Below are 15,496 nucleotides of genomic sequence, written 5' to 3'. Positions count from 1 at the left end.
AGATAGCGCCCAGCCTCCGCTGGCGGCTTGGCATCCCGCGCATCCCCCCCTTCCCCTCACAAGGAGAGAGAGTATGAGAATGATCGAAGAGAGAGCAGTAGACAGACAGACACACGACACACGTCATACCGCTCGCACAGGTGTCTGGCATTCGGGATATGATGGATGTCGGAAGGAAACAATATGCAGGCCGTTTACCGTTAAACAAAAAAAATCAAGAAAATGAAAAATACATTGAAGCATACGAGTATATAAGCCAGATCATACATACAACATATTACTACATACATTCATGCTCTATAAAAACAGAAAACTACAAAAAAAAACACAAAAAAACTTAAAAAAATACAAAGAATTATGTCAAATAAATGGTTTTTCCTTTTTCCCTCAAAAAAAAAACAACTGTGGAGTTATATTTTTTGTATTATTTATTAACTATCACTAGCATGGTCTTGAAACTCTTAGAAGGATCGCATCAGACTACAACTGATCTTTAATTATTTTGAGATGATCTTAAACATAGATTACGATCGTATTCCCACTAAAACAGGGTCTTCATCGATCTGTAAATGGAGCTTCTACGATTTTAAACACGAACTTAAACTTAGAGAGGAAACACATCAAATGATTCCTACTTTTGCTAATGGACTTAAGCTTAAACAGTAGCTGCATCTGATCACTACAATTGCTCCTCCTCGATCTGCAGGTCTGTGGTGAAAACGTACATGTCCCGCCGTCTGGCAAACAGCAGCTCCTCCGAGCGCCTGGGATGCGTGGCCAGGGAGTGGACCACTCCGCCATTGTCACCTGCAATAGAGATATTTTCAGTGATGTTAAAACAGTGCAACGAAAGGATAAGATAGTTTTCTTAACTATAGATAGATATAATGAAACGGACTTTGAATCGATTAGGTTGGATTGTCTTCAGAAACAAAATAAAGTTGTTCTAACAGACTTTTTCGATCGATATAATAATCCTTGGAGCTAATTAGCTAAGGTAGATAAGTTCGTTCCCTAAGTTAGACATCTGGTATAGTAAATCGATGTCGACATAATTTCTATATGCAGCCAAAAGTAAGATTTGTGCAATGTTTGACATAGAAATCTTCAAAATTAAATTACATTGCTACATTTACTCGGCTGTAGATGCAGATCAAGAATATAGGGTCGAAGAAGCTGCCTTCTCTGAATTAGAAAATAATAATCCATACTTATGCGTATCCTCTGCAGGACCTTGCCCTCCAGCAGATCCCAGATGTAGGCATCCCCCGCACTGGAGCCGGCCACAATGTGCGCATCATTGGCCAAGATGCCGCACTCAATGTGATAGTCATCCGCCTTGTGTCCTTTGTATACGGACAGAAGTCCTCCCGTCTCACAGTCGATCAGGCGCACCACACTGTCCTGACAGCCCGCCACCAGGCACTGTTCGTCCTGCGTTTTGGCCAGATAGGTGATTGGCTCCCCGATCTTGTCGCAGGTCATCTCTCCCACACGTATATCGTAATGCCGAATACAGCCGTCCAGCGAGGCGGCATAAATCTTGTTTTCGTTGGTCAGAACTGTGGTGATGCAGTCGCGAGCGTCCTTCATGACCTGGACGGGATCTAGGCGGCGGGTGCGTATGTCCCAGCACATGACTGCATTGTCGCGGCCACCAGAAATGGCTATGGAAGAGTCCTCATTGAAGCAGACGCAACGGACGCCACCAGCATGACAGCGCAGACGGCGAACAGGTGTTCCTAAAACCAAAATCTATTGAGTTTTGGTTAAAATTAGCATGAAAACTCACCCGTGGAGACATCCCAGTAGATGATGCTCTTATCCAAGCTAGAAGAGACAATGTAGCTGCTATCACAGCTGCCAGCAACATCTGTTACTTCATCGGCATGGCCGCCATAGGTCTTTAGGAGCAATCCGGTGGCAGGATTCCAAAGTTTGACCTTCTTGTCAGATCCGCAGCTCAAGCAGTACGAGCCATCAACTGGAAGTATTCACTTAAAATGTGTGCCTTTGACGAATATATCAACTCACCATTATAGCGGACCGCACGCACAGCACCCTGTTGACAGTCTATAGTTGTTTTGCAATGGTAATTGGCAAAAACCGGCATTGTTGAATTGTTTTTAAAACTATGAATGTACAAATGCACTATCGCCACTGGAAAATACCTCTAGTAAAAATACCAACATTGGCCTAAAATGTTGACACTTTCCAGCACTTTTGGTGCAGTGCTGACATAATTTCAGAGTTAATACAAGCTAAATTCGAAAAAGCTAAAACATTTCTGTTTTTTTTAACTTAGTAATAAATTAAGAACCACAACATCCGATTTTATACTCCCTTTGAAAATAAGACCATGCGTCAGCATTAGACCATGGGAGAGAGCACATTTGAATCACAAACAGAGGAAGTGGCTTTCCAGGGTGTCTGTTAACCCAACACCTCTGTCCAAAAGTTAATGGGGTCTTCTTTAAGTTCCCAATTTAATAAATACATTTTATCATCCGTATCGTGAACTTTAGATGCACAAATATGATACATTTTGTGTAGCGGAATTTATAATTAATTAGACTTTAAGAAAAGCTAGATATAGCCTTAAAACTGCTAGACTGGCAGCACTTATTCCAACGCCATGGGACTTTTGCACGTGTCTGGTGTGCACACACTGCTGCAAAAAGGTAAACACAACGCAATAAAGTCGGAACGGAATTTTTATTTACGCACTCGAACGAAATAAGCAAATTAATTGAAACAAATTGGCGGCAAATCGAGTGCGATTTATTAATTAAGCAAATGTTGAATGATTTCATGTAGGATTCATATATATTTCTGGTTAAATCAAGAAACTGCGTGTCAAGTGTAAATTACTTGTGGGCGGGGGTGGCGGTGCAGAGCATTAACCAACCAAAAAAAAGAAGTGTGGTGGAGTGGAGAGAAGAGAAGAGCAGGTCATAAGCAAACGAAACGCATGTCAAGCGCGACGACAAAAATCACCTGCCCAAAAGCCGATTTCTGATGACGTGGGCTGCAAAACGAAGGACAGCCAGCAGTCAAACGACGACGACAGGATATACACATATTTTTCCAGTGCACACACACACACACACATGAGTATGCAACGCAACAAACCAGTTGTTGTTGCATATAAGTGCAAGTGAAGGAAGCAGCAGCATAAAGTGAGCGAAAATCCTGCTTCCAGAATAACTGCACAGCAGAAGAGCAAGAGGAGACGAACAGAAGCATGGAATAAAGGTGCATATCTGGAGAGGAGGCTAAGAAAAGTTAAGAATAAGTGCATACCAGCAGAAGGCAAGGAATAACTGCACACAAGAAGAGAGCAGAGAGTGAGAGAGACAAGGAGTGCACACCTGAAGAAGAGCGGAGAGAGGCAAGGAATAAAGTGCACAACCGCACTCACATACAGAAAAGGAGCAAACACAGGCAAACACAAACAAAAAGCACAAAAAAAAAACCAAGAGAAAAAGTACAAGAAAAAGGGCCCACGGACACGACGACACAAGGTGGAAAAGTAAAAAAGTTGTTTGTCAACTTGTTGGTCGCTCAAATGTGGCAGCCACAAAGAGTGGCTGCTGGCTGGCTGTACAGCTACCAAGTGGAATCCCAATCCGATACCGAAACCGTCGCCGATTCCCGATCCTCGAGTCATTTCAAAGGCAGCAACGCCTGCGGCTAGATCGAAACGGGCAACAGGAATATCTCTTGTGGAATACTCGCATTCACTCCCCCCTCGGCAACACCCACGCGCAGCAACAGCTCCCGCCCACCCCCCTCGGCCACACTATGTCAACGGTCACGCGGAGCGCCAGCGCCAGCCCCATGGCTCTCAATGGCATCATCGACGCCAGCCTCTTTCCGCTCAAGTCCACCGCGGATGTTGTGAATCTGTTCCGTCGCGCCCTCACCTCCGGGATTGAGCCCGATCTGACCCTGCTCTCCATTGTCGTGGGGTATATCGAGCTTTCGCTGACCACGGGAGAGGCGGCGTCTCAGGCGGCCGCGGCAGCCGCTGCCGCCGCCGCTGCTGCAGCAGCTGACATGACGCAGGCGGCGACAGGTGCGTACCCATTTACCGTTATCACAAACCAATTAAAACGGAAGTTTAACCCTCAGTCGGGAAGCAGTGCCCGAAATTAGACAGTGCGTTTCAAAAGTGTAAAGCAGGAATGAACAAAGCATGAAGTTCGAATTTTTGTTTCAGCTTTCGATTAATTTCGATAAAATAACTTAAAAAACTCGATAAAATAAATTAAAACTAGTAATGTATTCTTGATAAATGATAGAACGAATTCCATCCATGAACATCTTCCCTGAACTGTCTTAATTTGTATATCCTGTTTATATATTTTTTGTTAACCGATAATTATAAAAAAAGAAGCAATGGAGTTCCATTTGATTCGATTACTCAAAAACTATTAGTTCAAAAGCCTATTCTTGTAGAACAAAAATCCTTTACTGAATCCATAATTAAATTCCCCTAAAAAGTCTTTAGTTGATGAAAAGTACTGTAACTGCACCCTTAAATGTTCCGTTTTAAGTGGTTTCCGTTGTACTTTTTGTATGATCAAGAAAACTTAATCAATCGATCTCCCCTTTTGTTTTGGCAGGCGGCAGCGACGTCATCATGGGCAACAGCGTTCCCTTTCCGGTGGTGACCCACGAGCTGATTGCGGGTCTGTACAAGAAGTTCCAGACAATCCTATCGGTGGTGGAGAAGCCAAAGCCACACCGCCAGGCCACGCGTGAGATAATCAAGAAGGTGTCTGACGTTATATGGAACTCGCTGATCCGCAGCAGCTACAAGGATCGGGCCCACTTGCAGAACCTCTACAGCTATCTGTCGGGCAACAAGCTGGACTGCTTCGGTGTGGCCCTGGCCGTGGTGGCCGGCTGCCAGCTGTTGGGCTACAAGGATGTGCGTTTGGCCATCTCCGAGGACCATGCCTGGGTGGTGTTTGGCCAGAAACGGGTGGAGACCATCGAGGTGACGTGGCATGGCAAGGGCAGCGAGGACAAGCGGGGCCAGGACATACGCCCCGGAATTGAGTCGGGCTCTTGGCTCTATCTCGGCGGCCTGGCGGTCGTCTGCGAGCGTGGCATGGAGGTGGCCGCCATCTGTGCCGCCCTCAACATCTCACTGACGGCCAACAGCGATTGCGTGGAAGTGGCCGAGCTGCAGCAGCAGTTGCTGTGGCTCCTCTACGATCTGGGGCACCTCAAGCGGTATCCCATGGCCCTGGGCACTCTCGGCGAACTGGAGGAGATCCATCGGACGCATAGCAGCATCACGTGCGAGCAGCTCTACCGCGAGGCCATCGATTCGGCGAGGACGCACTACCGCAACCACCATGTCTATCCGTACACGTATCAGGGCAACTACTACAACCGTCTGCTCAAGTATCGCGACGCCTTCGCCGCCTGGGCCAATGCCGCCGACGTGATCCGCCTGTACACGTACCAGTGCCGCGACGACGAGGAGATCTACAAGGAGCTGCTGGACATTGCCAACGAGCTGATCCCCTATGTGATGAAGACGGAGAGCTCGGGCCATTCGGCACGCAGCATTCTGCGGGATGCCGAGGTCTTTGCCAATCTGCTGCGATTCTACGATGGCATCTGCCAGTGGGAGGAGGACAGCCTAACACCCATTCTGCACATAGGCTGGGCCAAGCCGCTGGTCAATAATATAACCAAATTTGATTACGATATACGCTCTCAGGTGGTCATCAAGCTGCCCGAGGATCTGGAGGCTGAGCAGGCACAAGCGGCCGCATTGGAGGCTAAAGAAGCGGCTGCTGCCGCGGCGGCAGCTGCTGCTGCGATGGTGGCGGCAGGAGCAGAGGCTCTCGAGGGAAATAACAACACCGTGGTAAAGAAGGACGAGGTGAGTCAAAGGTCTCGCCATTCAGAGGTCCTTCCTTCAAAGTATTTTTGATTTCAAAAAAAAAAAACTCTTTTCTAATCACTTTTCCTCTCATTCCTCTCAAATAGAAGACAAAATCTTCGGAGCTGCCGACGACATTGGCTGATCTGACCGCCGCCTGTGGCGAGAAGATACTCAATCCGGATTTCCTGCTGCAGGGCGGTGGTCAGCCTTTTGCAGAGCAAAAGCAGCAGACATCATTGGGGGACACGGAGATCACAGAGCCCCACAACAACAACAACAACAACAACAATAGCAATAGCAATAACAACAATCACCACAATGCTGAAAAGGAGGCTACAAAAACAACAACAACAACCACAGCATCAGTAACCACTAGCAATGGAGGCAGTAGCAGCAGCAGCAGCAGCAGCGGTCACTGCCACTCCATTGCCATTCAGTTACCAGTTACTAGTGAGGCAAGCCATCATGCTGTCCAAACCCAAACGCAAACCCAAACCCAATCACAGCACAAAGAAGCTAAACCAGAGCCAGAGGCGACTGCACCCGATGATTATGATCCCTTTGAGATAATGCTCAAGCGTCCGGTGATTGCGCTATACAGTCAAAAGATGAAGGGCCTCAAGGATCTGCTGCTAGCCGAGAAGCTCAATACGCACGCCATATCGCTGCAGGTCACGGCCCAGTCGGTGGCCTCGCGGAAGGTGCGTGGCGTGGCCGAGAAGCAATCGGCGGCCACCATATCCGCCACCATCACGGCCATTGCATCATCATCATCGGCCACAGATGGTGGTGTGGGGGCTGGTGGTGGCGGCAGTGGATCAGCGGGAGGAGCATCGCTAGGCGCCTCTTCGCCAGGCGGAGATTCAATAGCCGCCTCGCGGCCGAAGCGAACGCGTCGCGAGTAAACTTTGTTGTCTTGTATCGATATAATACAAAAAAAAAAAAAAACAAAACCTTTATTATCCATATTCGAGTATATATATATATAGATGCATACATATGTAAATAGGATGTATGCTGTCATATTTTTGATGTTTGATGTGTATTTATGTAGTTCGTAAGCGCAAAAGAAATCCGTTAGAGAACGCCTAGCGTTTTAAAAACAATATAAAAAGAAAACTAAATGGCAACAAAAAAAGAAAAAAAGAAATAAAAAAGAATTGTAAAAGGAATAAAACCCTATAGACAGAGCCAGACAGATGATCCATTAACAGGCGATCCACACACACAGAAACACCAGAAACACACACAAAATGAAGCAAGCACTTTGAAATGAAACGATCTAAGCTATGCTAAGTATTTATAATGTATTTTTTAGCTGTTATACTTTTACTCTTTGTATTTATTGCTACTATCTATCGTATTGGCTCCCACTACAACCTACAGTTTTTTTATGTTTTATTGATTGTTTAAGCGTAACTTTATTGGTGCTCTACTTTGAAAACGAGAAACAGAAAACAGAAACGAAACAATATATATTTATGTATTTACTTGAATGCATTTTATTGAGGCTAAGCTGTTTGATTTTTTTCACTCTACAAATGTACTATGTATATCCTACCCCCCATGCCCAGCCCCCCCTGTAATACTTAAGATGAAGCGTACACATATAAGAAAATATGTTTTTTTTTTATAATTCAAAACTTTGTTACTCACAAAAACAAAACAAAAACAGTTTATGAAACCGGAACAGAAAACGAAAGAAATAATACATATTTAACACTCTTCCTCTCTATATGTGATACAACACTTTTTCTAGAAAAGCTTTCATATTATCTTATAAACCTACTACATACATACATACATAGAATATACCTAAATCACATACACACACACATACATCCCCATGCTGTCCTGCTGTCCAGGCGCACTTGTTTTAGGGATATGTATACCATATATCCCATCCATAGATATATATAACATCCCTGTACTTCTTCAGTCCAATCCCCCGCCCCTTACACCCAATTAGCAAACGCAATTATGAAGCATGTCAAATGTAATTCACAAATTGGAGCTTGTAACAAATTGTTAAATGATGATAATAATTGCATTCAATTCGATTTTGATTTGATTTGTGCGTAGAGCATCTGTGATGAATAATAATGTTTAGAGAAGATGGAGAGACAGACAGACAGACAGAGAGAGAGAGAAAAGTGAGAGATGGCCAGCCCGAACACACAAAAACTGAAAAAACTGAAACAACAATATAACTAATCAATGTATGGTGTTTTATTCCTCATATACGAGTATATTGTACAACAAACAAACATTACACAAATGGAATCAAAAACAAAACAAAAATAATGAAAACTATTTAATTATGTAGATGCAGAGCGCAGCAAAACTAAATGTTAAATGTTGAACTACCAGTTATATTAATGTAAAACTAGATACTTAAACAAACAAACAAAACAATACAAAGGAATATATATACATAAAATATATATATATTTTGGCATACAAAATTTTTAACTTTAAGTGATAGAAAGGTCGGACGAGATGAGAAATGGTTTTTGATTTTCTTTACATTTTGGCCAGCACAAAATCCCGAAAACGAAAGTTCGCTATGCAACAAATCAAATACTGCAGCAAACCAGAACAGCAACAGCAACAACAACAACAATATAGAAACATACATATATAAACGTATGCATACATACATACCTATATATTTATAAATGTTAATGTAACATCAATTTTCGCTCTAATTGTTTTAAAATAGCCAACAACAGAAGCAGCCAATGCTCGAAGAACAGTTTAAATTATATGTAGTTTAAAATCCAAATGCTCAATAACCCTTTTAGCTTGAAAGTCAAATAGCCACAAGTCAAAATGTTATAAAACAATAAAAATCATACAAAAAAAATGTTTTTTTTTCAGTTATTTTATTGCAGGTAACGTCGTTAGTAGTTTTACCGCTATGATATTGTTAGTTTCAAAACAAACTGCCAAATTCGTTCCGCTTATCGCAACGCTTTTTGTTAACCTTTTCTGTTTAAACCTTATTCTCTATGAACTCCAATAAAAGAGAGTCTTTGAAATTAACCAATCATTTAGAAAATAAATTAATCTATTTGACAAATGTATATGCTAAGTGCTGATAGTCCTAACTATTAAACCGAATATCAAAATTATGGAATATAATTTCCGATCTTGGACAGAGAACACAGTGGCTATTTCAATTTCCGTGCGAATATTATGAAATTTAGGGGGAGGACCTACACGATGAATTTATTTTCAGCGGCTTAACTCAAAGTGTTCACCTGCTTAAATAGAGCGGGCTTAAGTGGGTTAAGTTGAAAAATTTAGGGGTTTTAAAGGGTTAGACGGTATTTTTTCCGTTAAATCTACGGTCACACTGGCAACAAGTGACTCGGCATCTAGCGTCGAAAATTGCAAATAAATAATTTATAAATAAAGTAAGGAGAATTGTTTGGACAAAATGTCTGCACCCGATAAGGAAAAGGAGAAAGAGAAGGAGGAGACCACCAACAAGGGCGAGGACTTGGGTCTGCTCGAGGAAGACGATGAGTTCGAAGAGTTTCCCGCTGAAGGTGAGACGAGACCGCTTTGCATCCAATCAGAGGAGCAGCAATTGTAAAAAAAACAAATTGTCGTTTGTAGATTTCCGTGTCGGCGACGATGAGGAGGAGCTCAACGTGTGGGAGGACAACTGGGACGACGATAACGTGGAGGATGACTTCAGCCAGCAGCTGAAGGCGCATCTGGAGAGCAAGAAAATGGAAACATAATCCAGCCAAGCCAACCCGTACCCCCCGTTCGTACCTAACCATCAAAACGAGCACGATCGGTTTAAATCTAGAATAAAATCAATATATTAAGTGGATTTTCAGTTTTTATCAAGTTCCAACAACATCTCTTCAATCATATTGCCCTTTACTGCTTGTTCTTGTATTTGTCGCTGCAATAGTTCCATGTTCTTGGACCGCTCTTCCTCGGCTCGTTTCTGTTCCTCAAAGGCGGCCTTTCGCCCATCGATTTGCTGCTGGAACCTTTGGCATTCCTCATCGTACTTCTCCTTGCGCATTTGGAACTGCTCGGCGGACTGTCGGAGCTCCACCTTGTTGGCATCAATTTCGTTGAGAAGTTTCTGATTCTGGGCCTCCAAGGCGGGCAGCTGCTTCTCCATGAGCTCCTGCTGCTTGAGGTTCTCCTTGTACTCGTCCAACAGATTGGGCGGCAGCACCTCCAAGGCCTTCTCTATTTCATTGACCATATTCAGATTGGCTTCTATTTGACGGCGATGATCGTTGAATTCTTTTTCCTGGCTGGCCAACTCTTCCTTGCAATTCTCTATATTTAGGGACATGTTTTCGATTTGCCTGCAGGGCGGTGTGATAGCATTAGGAGATCGATTCAAGCTCTTGGAATGCTTTTATAACTTACTTATTTAGATTCAGCACCTGGTCATCCTCTACGATTAGCTGCTCCCAGTGCCGGATCTGATTGGTGAGCTCTGTATGCTGATTCTCCAGCGAATCCAGGGCTAATTTCTGTTCGTAGCATATCTTGTTGTGTTTGGACAACTCGGCCTGAGCCTTGGGCAGCTCCTCGTGCAACTCGTTTATGGCGGCTTGGCACTTTTCAATGTCAATTTTAACAGTGGCTGCCTTCTCCTTTCGATTCTCCACCTGACAGCGCTTGGATGTGATTTCAGCGATGAGGGCCTCTCGTGTTCTAATGCTCTCCTCGACTGGCATTAGAACCGACCTCTTGAACTGCTTGTAGTAGGCCAAATAGTTGAACAGAAAGTCCAGTGTTTTTATTGTCTTCTTGGTGGCTAAAAGTTGGAGAGAACTAAGAGATCATCTCTTGGTTTGATCAACAGCCGCTTACCAGGCCTGATAATGTCCAGGTAGGTGTACGTCTTGTTGGGAAAGGTGATTTGCATTATCCGCTCCACTTGCCGGCAGAGTTTGATCAGGAAAACGCGCTTCTCCCGCGATGTATCAGTGCTCTCGTTGTCGACATTAAATGGTGGGTCCGCCCGAAGTCCGAAGCAGCGCAAATACTGAACATAGACTTTGGTGAGGAACGCCTCGGTCGGATTGGCCAGGTCGCTGGAACGTATATGCAGATCGGGCAGCAGGGTGTTTCCTTGCTGGATCACCATTTCCATCTCGTTGTTTATTGGCGGGTTTTTCGACATATTCGCGGAAATCAAATTTAAATTAAAAATTCAAAGTGACGCCAAAACAAATGTGGCGATTGGTGTGACCAAGTGTGACTGCGTAAAAATTACTTACAGTTAAATATACCAAATTCGATATTTTTTTGAGATGGTTATTTTTAGCGTTTAATTAATTCGAATATGTTGCAACAGACAAGTAACGGTAGTCTCGTGCCAGTTACCATGGATTTTCTGTATTTATTTTGCGCGAAAAAAACATAAAACTTGCGAGAATGACGTCCTCTAGCGCTGTAGAAGATGAACATCTTACTGACTCTGATTTAACCGATGACGAGGGTGAGTTTGGGACAACCTATATTGAGAGGTCTAATCTGAAACCGCAAATTTAGAGCGGAATGTGGAACAGCGCCAGGAGGAGCTGCGTGTTGAGACACCTCGACCGACGTACAGTGATGAGGAATTGCATCAGCTGGTGGAGTTCATACAGCGCATGTGTGTGCTGAGCTGCTTGGACCATCGGGACTGGCATGAGAACTCAGTGGACATCATTCGCCGCTGGCTGTTGGAGGTCAACGAGCCCCTGCTGACTGTTTTCTATGACGGGAGCACGCTTACCGCCTGCCTGGGCTTTCCGACCACGTACATTACCGACATGAGCTACTTTCGTCGCGAACCGAACGAGATATTCACTGTGGAGGCCTTCCACGATGAGATCCAGTTTGGCACGGTTCATAGCGATGTAGATGGCTGCCTGCTGCATGTCCTGGAGTGGCTGTATATGCCCTTCTTCCGCAACTATCCCGAATGGAATGACACCGTCCGCCTGCGCTTTTGCTCGAGCATGGATAGGTTTCTGGGATTCCTCACGGGAACGCACTACCAGATTGGTGGCATGGCCGTGCTATATGTTCCCTATGTGATCAAACAGCTCGGGGTCGGTAAGGGGGAAGTGGGTAAGGTGGACAGGCAGCTGGCTAAGGGACTGGAAGGCATTGCTCTCTATTGGACAACTCAGATTCGTACCTTGATGGGCGATTGCACATTGACGGTGCCCCACGATTTGGTCACAGTGCGGGATGAGTTTGAATTCTGGGAATATCGCTGTAGGTACAGCAATTCTTTCACGGAACCTATCTAATTGATGCAATCTCTGCCTCTTGTTAGATGAAGTCCTGCAGGGAATCAACGCCCAATTGGCTCAGTCGGATGTGGCGAAGGTTTTCCATGTGCTGCGGCAATCCAACTCCGTTCACATGCCCCAAATAGATGACCTAATAGCGTCGGCCAAGCTGGAGCTGGTTCAATCATTGTCCAACATAAAGTATCTCCATTTGCTGATCGAGCCCTGCTCCAAAATTGATCTGTCCAACAGTCCCGCAGAGCTCACAAAATTGCTGCCCCAAATAATCCATCTCGTGCGCTTCATCTGGCTGAATTCGGAGTACTATAACACGCGGGAACTGATCACAGGTCTCTTTCGGAATCTCAGCAATCAGATTATTAAGTTCTGCACCGAGCAGACCAAAGTGCAGGAGATACTCGCGGGACGGCCGCGCTTTGGCATCAAGATGTGCAACACGTCCATCGAGTGCTGTCTGGTCTACAAAGGAATCTATGAGGAAATATCGAGGCAGCCCACCCAAGTGGGTTGGCAGCTAGACGAGGGGATCATCTTCAATCATGTGGATGCCTTTGTGGAGCGGCTGAACGATGTGATTGATATATGCGAGTCCATGATTGTATTTGGCCGTTTGGATGAGAACGAGACCATACCCAGGGCCGAGTTTGGCGGCACCAGAGGCGCGGAGCTGGACAAGATTGCCGCAAATGTGGAAAATACCTTTCTGGAGACTCTCAAGAAGCTGCAACGCTGCAGTGGCTCACAGTCGATCATCCTAAATGTTCATCGCGAGGACTGGTACGACCTGGTGGCCATGTATCGCGCCAATGTCCAGCACTTGGAGGAAACCGTCCAACGTCTGATCTTCAATGTGTTTCAGCATGTCTGCAATGTGGAGGAGGCCCTGGAGGGTCTGCAAGCCCTGTTTTTCTACTCCTATCGCCATAGCGGCACTCTGAGGAAGACCTTCCTGCGGGAGGTGAGTCGCTTGTGGCGCATGTTCTCCCAGGAAATGGATGCCTCGTCGAGAAAGCTGCTGGAGTGTCGACAGCAACAGGAGTCCTGGCTCTCCCATCATGTGTCCCGTGCCCTCAACTATCGCATCAATCTGGAACGCCTCACCTGGCTACGCAACCGATTGAAGAACGCCGAATGGCTGCCGGCAGTCAAGGAGGCTGCTGCTACGCTGGCCAAATTCGATTCCCTACGCAAGGAGTACGATCGAGAGGCGCGTCAGGCGTATGAGGATTGGCAAAAGCAATGCTGTGGCTGGTCAGCCGATCTCGACCAGAGACTCGAGCGCTATCTGATAGTACGCAGCAAGCAGGCGAGAGGTCTGCTGGAGTGCAACATAGATCCAGCTGTCGTCGAGATCTGCGAGCAGGCCCAGCACTTTGAGCGATTGGGCTTCCCCATACCGAGTACCATCAAAAAGTTCTACGAGAGGTGCGACAGCCTGAGGTCCGTGTACAATAGCGTCACGCAACTGTGTCTCAGCCACAATCGCATTCTGATGGGCCTCACAGATCGCGAACGGAAGCTATTTCGACCGCTGATCCTGGCCTGCGATCGGCACTTGGCTCCGGGCATCTTCAAGCACACCTACGGTGCCGATCTAAGCGAGCAAACGTTCTTCGAAGATTGCGGGGAGTTTGTTCAAGACTTTCAGGAGATTGTCCACATCTATAAGCGTGCGAATCGGGGCGTGGCCAGGTGCTGTGAAAAGATTTGCGATACCACTCTGCTGCGCTTTAATTTTATGGGCGCCGTGGACATATCCGTGTTGCAGCAGCAACTATCCGGCTGGCTGACGAGTGCTGGCGATACACTGAGGAATTATTACAACCATATTGTGGAGTTGCTTTCCGCATTCAGCAGGCAGTTCCATTTGGTCAAAGATGAGGTGAGTGGATACACCTAATTCTTGTATTTACACGAAAACTCTTGTGTATTTTAGATGTCTGCCGAGTGGATTGTTTATGTGAACGGGCTGGATGATATGCTGGCCAATGCCTTAATGACCAGCGCTCGCAGCTCTTTGACCAAGCTCTACGATGCCCTGCATCGCGATGAGGACATGGCACCTGCACCCATATTGGTCCTGGAATCGGATGTCAAGGATGGTGCGATTGTGTTTAGTCCAGATATGGATGAAATTGGCACTATACTGTGTGGTGTGATTGACAATATCCGCTGCATGTTGGATCAGTTCCCGCGACTGGGCTACAAGCTGCGGCTGCCCAAGGCAGAGCAGCGACAGGGATTCGCTGGAGTGTTTCGCGAGGATCAGGAATGCTCCGAGCTGATGCGCAGCGTCCAAGCGGAAATATCCAAGCAGCGGCAGGAGATGGACAGCTATCAGGAGCAGTGGAACCACCATCGCATGCTGTGGGAAAACACAGAAGAACAGTTCACCGAACGCCTGATGAAAAGTGCCCGGACAGCGGGAGTGTTTGAAGGTGGAATCGAACATTACAGCGCGCTGGCCGATGATGTTTCCTTTGTGGATGCCATCACGAATGTCTATTTCATATTAATCAATCAGAATGCCCTCAAAAGCACCATACTGGATTGGATAGAGAAATGGCAGGCTTTGAATATTAAAATGCTGCTGGATCATGCCACCAATTGGATGAGAGGTGCGACTTTCTGAATTATAATGCTTCAATCTCCCAATTTGATTAATCTTCTTTTACAGCCACCTATCGCTATATGCGACGGAATGAGAGGAATGTAATGAAGGTGCCGCGCACCATTCGCGAAACGGTGGCTGCCAAAAAGCTCTTCGCCCGTTTGGTTCAGGAGGTGCCTCTCAAACAGGCGACCTTCACACCCATGCTGGAGCTATTTGTACTGCTCCACAAATATCAGGTAAAACTGGCCGAGAAGACGCATGAGCAGGTGCTCGGCTTGGAGTCCGCTTGGTTGCACTACCTTCAGACTCTGAGCGAGGCTGATGAGATGCTCGACAATGAAGGCGATGAAAATAAATTGGAGCTGGCCAAGCAAGCGGAAAAATTCAAGTTTATATTGAAAGAATTCCTCGAGGATTTCTACTCCAAATTACCCAAGAAATAGTTGAGTATTTTTCTGTTCTGTCTAGAATTTGTATAAATTTAATATTTTATAGATCATTTCGGATGGGTAACATCTCTTCTTCATCTGTTGATCTGCTGAATTACGGACATTATTTTGAGTTCACAACAATTTTGATAATTTCCCCACTTCAGCTGGATATTTGATTGCTATTCCAATTAATTAACTTTATGTTTGTTTAGGGCAGCAGCTGTTAGCACTCCTGCTACGACGGGGTGTT

General features: G+C 45.5%; 5 protein-coding genes across 5 annotated transcripts; 3 read left to right on the top strand and 2 right to left on the bottom strand.

The window, feature by feature from the left end:
* Positions 1-412: 412 nt before the first annotated feature.
* Positions 413-2,172, bottom strand: LOC111073340 (WD repeat domain-containing protein 83). The gene is made up of 4 exons (XM_022365614.2): positions 2,035-2,172; positions 1,793-1,984; positions 1,212-1,742; positions 413-807 (listed from the first exon to the last, which is right to left on the bottom strand). Exons 1-4 carry the CDS (start codon positions 2,111-2,113, stop codon positions 680-682), a joined length of 930 nt encoding a protein of 309 aa, XP_022221306.2. The 5' UTR covers positions 2,114-2,172; the 3' UTR covers positions 413-679.
* A 484-nt stretch (positions 2,173-2,656) lies between these two features.
* Positions 2,657-7,368, top strand: LOC111073342 (menin). The gene is made up of 3 exons (XM_022365615.2): positions 2,657-4,078; positions 4,629-5,905; positions 6,013-7,368. The coding sequence occupies exons 1-3, from the start codon at positions 3,805-3,807 to the stop codon at positions 6,811-6,813; spliced, it is 2,352 nt and encodes a 783-aa protein (XP_022221307.2). The 5' UTR covers positions 2,657-3,804; the 3' UTR covers positions 6,814-7,368.
* Positions 7,369-9,254: 1,886 nt separating this feature from the next.
* LOC111073344 (probable 26S proteasome complex subunit sem1) lies at positions 9,255-9,755 on the top strand. Its single transcript, XM_022365617.2, has 2 exons — positions 9,255-9,462; positions 9,533-9,755. The coding sequence occupies exons 1-2, from the start codon at positions 9,351-9,353 to the stop codon at positions 9,658-9,660; spliced, it is 240 nt and encodes a 79-aa protein (XP_022221309.1). The 5' UTR covers positions 9,255-9,350; the 3' UTR covers positions 9,661-9,755.
* On the bottom strand, positions 9,727-11,150 carry LOC111073343 (coiled-coil domain-containing protein 93). Its single transcript, XM_022365616.2, has 3 exons — positions 10,766-11,150; positions 10,316-10,709; positions 9,727-10,251 (listed from the first exon to the last, which is right to left on the bottom strand). Exons 1-3 carry the CDS (start codon positions 11,076-11,078, stop codon positions 9,759-9,761), a joined length of 1,200 nt encoding a protein of 399 aa, XP_022221308.2. The 5' UTR covers positions 11,079-11,150; the 3' UTR covers positions 9,727-9,758.
* Positions 11,151-11,332: 182 nt separating this feature from the next.
* Positions 11,333-15,258, top strand: LOC111073387 (dynein-1-beta heavy chain, flagellar inner arm I1 complex). Its single transcript, XM_022365683.2, has 5 exons — positions 11,333-11,396; positions 11,450-12,163; positions 12,225-14,083; positions 14,138-14,819; positions 14,879-15,258. The coding sequence occupies exons 1-5, from the start codon at positions 11,333-11,335 to the stop codon at positions 15,256-15,258; spliced, it is 3,699 nt and encodes a 1,232-aa protein (XP_022221375.2).
* The last annotated feature ends 238 nt before the right edge of the window (positions 15,259-15,496 follow it).

This window comes from Drosophila obscura, unplaced genomic scaffold (genome assembly GCF_018151105.1).
Source record: "Drosophila obscura isolate BZ-5 IFL unplaced genomic scaffold, ASM1815110v1 contig_200, whole genome shotgun sequence".
Classification (NCBI taxonomy): domain Eukaryota; kingdom Metazoa; phylum Arthropoda; class Insecta; order Diptera; family Drosophilidae; genus Drosophila; species Drosophila obscura.
The sequence above is the reverse complement of the archived record's forward strand: the minus strand, read 5'-3'. Positions and strand labels throughout refer to the sequence as shown.

Coding starts and splice junctions, on each gene's coding strand:
- LOC111073340 (XM_022365614.2), bottom strand. CDS start 2,113: ATGCCGGTTTTTGCCAATTACCATTGCAAAACAACTATAGACTGTCAA. Junction 1,985..2,034: donor GCGTGCGGTCCGCTATAATG/GTGAGTTGATAT, acceptor GAATACTTCCAG/TTGATGGCTCGTACTGCTTG. Junction 1,743..1,792: donor CTACTGGGATGTCTCCACGG/GTGAGTTTTCAT, acceptor TTTTGGTTTTAG/GAACACCTGTTCGCCGTCTG.
- LOC111073342 (XM_022365615.2), top strand. CDS start 3,805: ATGTCAACGGTCACGCGGAGCGCCAGCGCCAGCCCCATGGCTCTCAAT. Junction 4,079..4,628: donor CATGACGCAGGCGGCGACAG/GTGCGTACCCAT, acceptor TTGTTTTGGCAG/GCGGCAGCGACGTCATCATG. Junction 5,906..6,012: donor CCGTGGTAAAGAAGGACGAG/GTGAGTCAAAGG, acceptor CCTCTCAAATAG/AAGACAAAATCTTCGGAGCT.
- LOC111073344 (XM_022365617.2), top strand. CDS start 9,351: ATGTCTGCACCCGATAAGGAAAAGGAGAAAGAGAAGGAGGAGACCACC. Junction 9,463..9,532: donor CGAAGAGTTTCCCGCTGAAG/GTGAGACGAGAC, acceptor TGTCGTTTGTAG/ATTTCCGTGTCGGCGACGAT.
- LOC111073343 (XM_022365616.2), bottom strand. CDS start 11,078: ATGTCGAAAAACCCGCCAATAAACAACGAGATGGAAATGGTGATCCAG. Junction 10,710..10,765: donor CCTGGACATTATCAGGCCTG/GTAAGCGGCTGT, acceptor TCCAACTTTTAG/CCACCAAGAAGACAATAAAA. Junction 10,252..10,315: donor CAGGTGCTGAATCTAAATAA/GTAAGTTATAAA, acceptor ACCGCCCTGCAG/GCAAATCGAAAACATGTCCC.
- LOC111073387 (XM_022365683.2), top strand. CDS start 11,333: ATGACGTCCTCTAGCGCTGTAGAAGATGAACATCTTACTGACTCTGAT. Junction 11,397..11,449: donor TGATTTAACCGATGACGAGG/GTGAGTTTGGGA, acceptor CCGCAAATTTAG/AGCGGAATGTGGAACAGCGC. Junction 14,084..14,137: donor TCCATTTGGTCAAAGATGAG/GTGAGTGGATAC, acceptor TGTGTATTTTAG/ATGTCTGCCGAGTGGATTGT.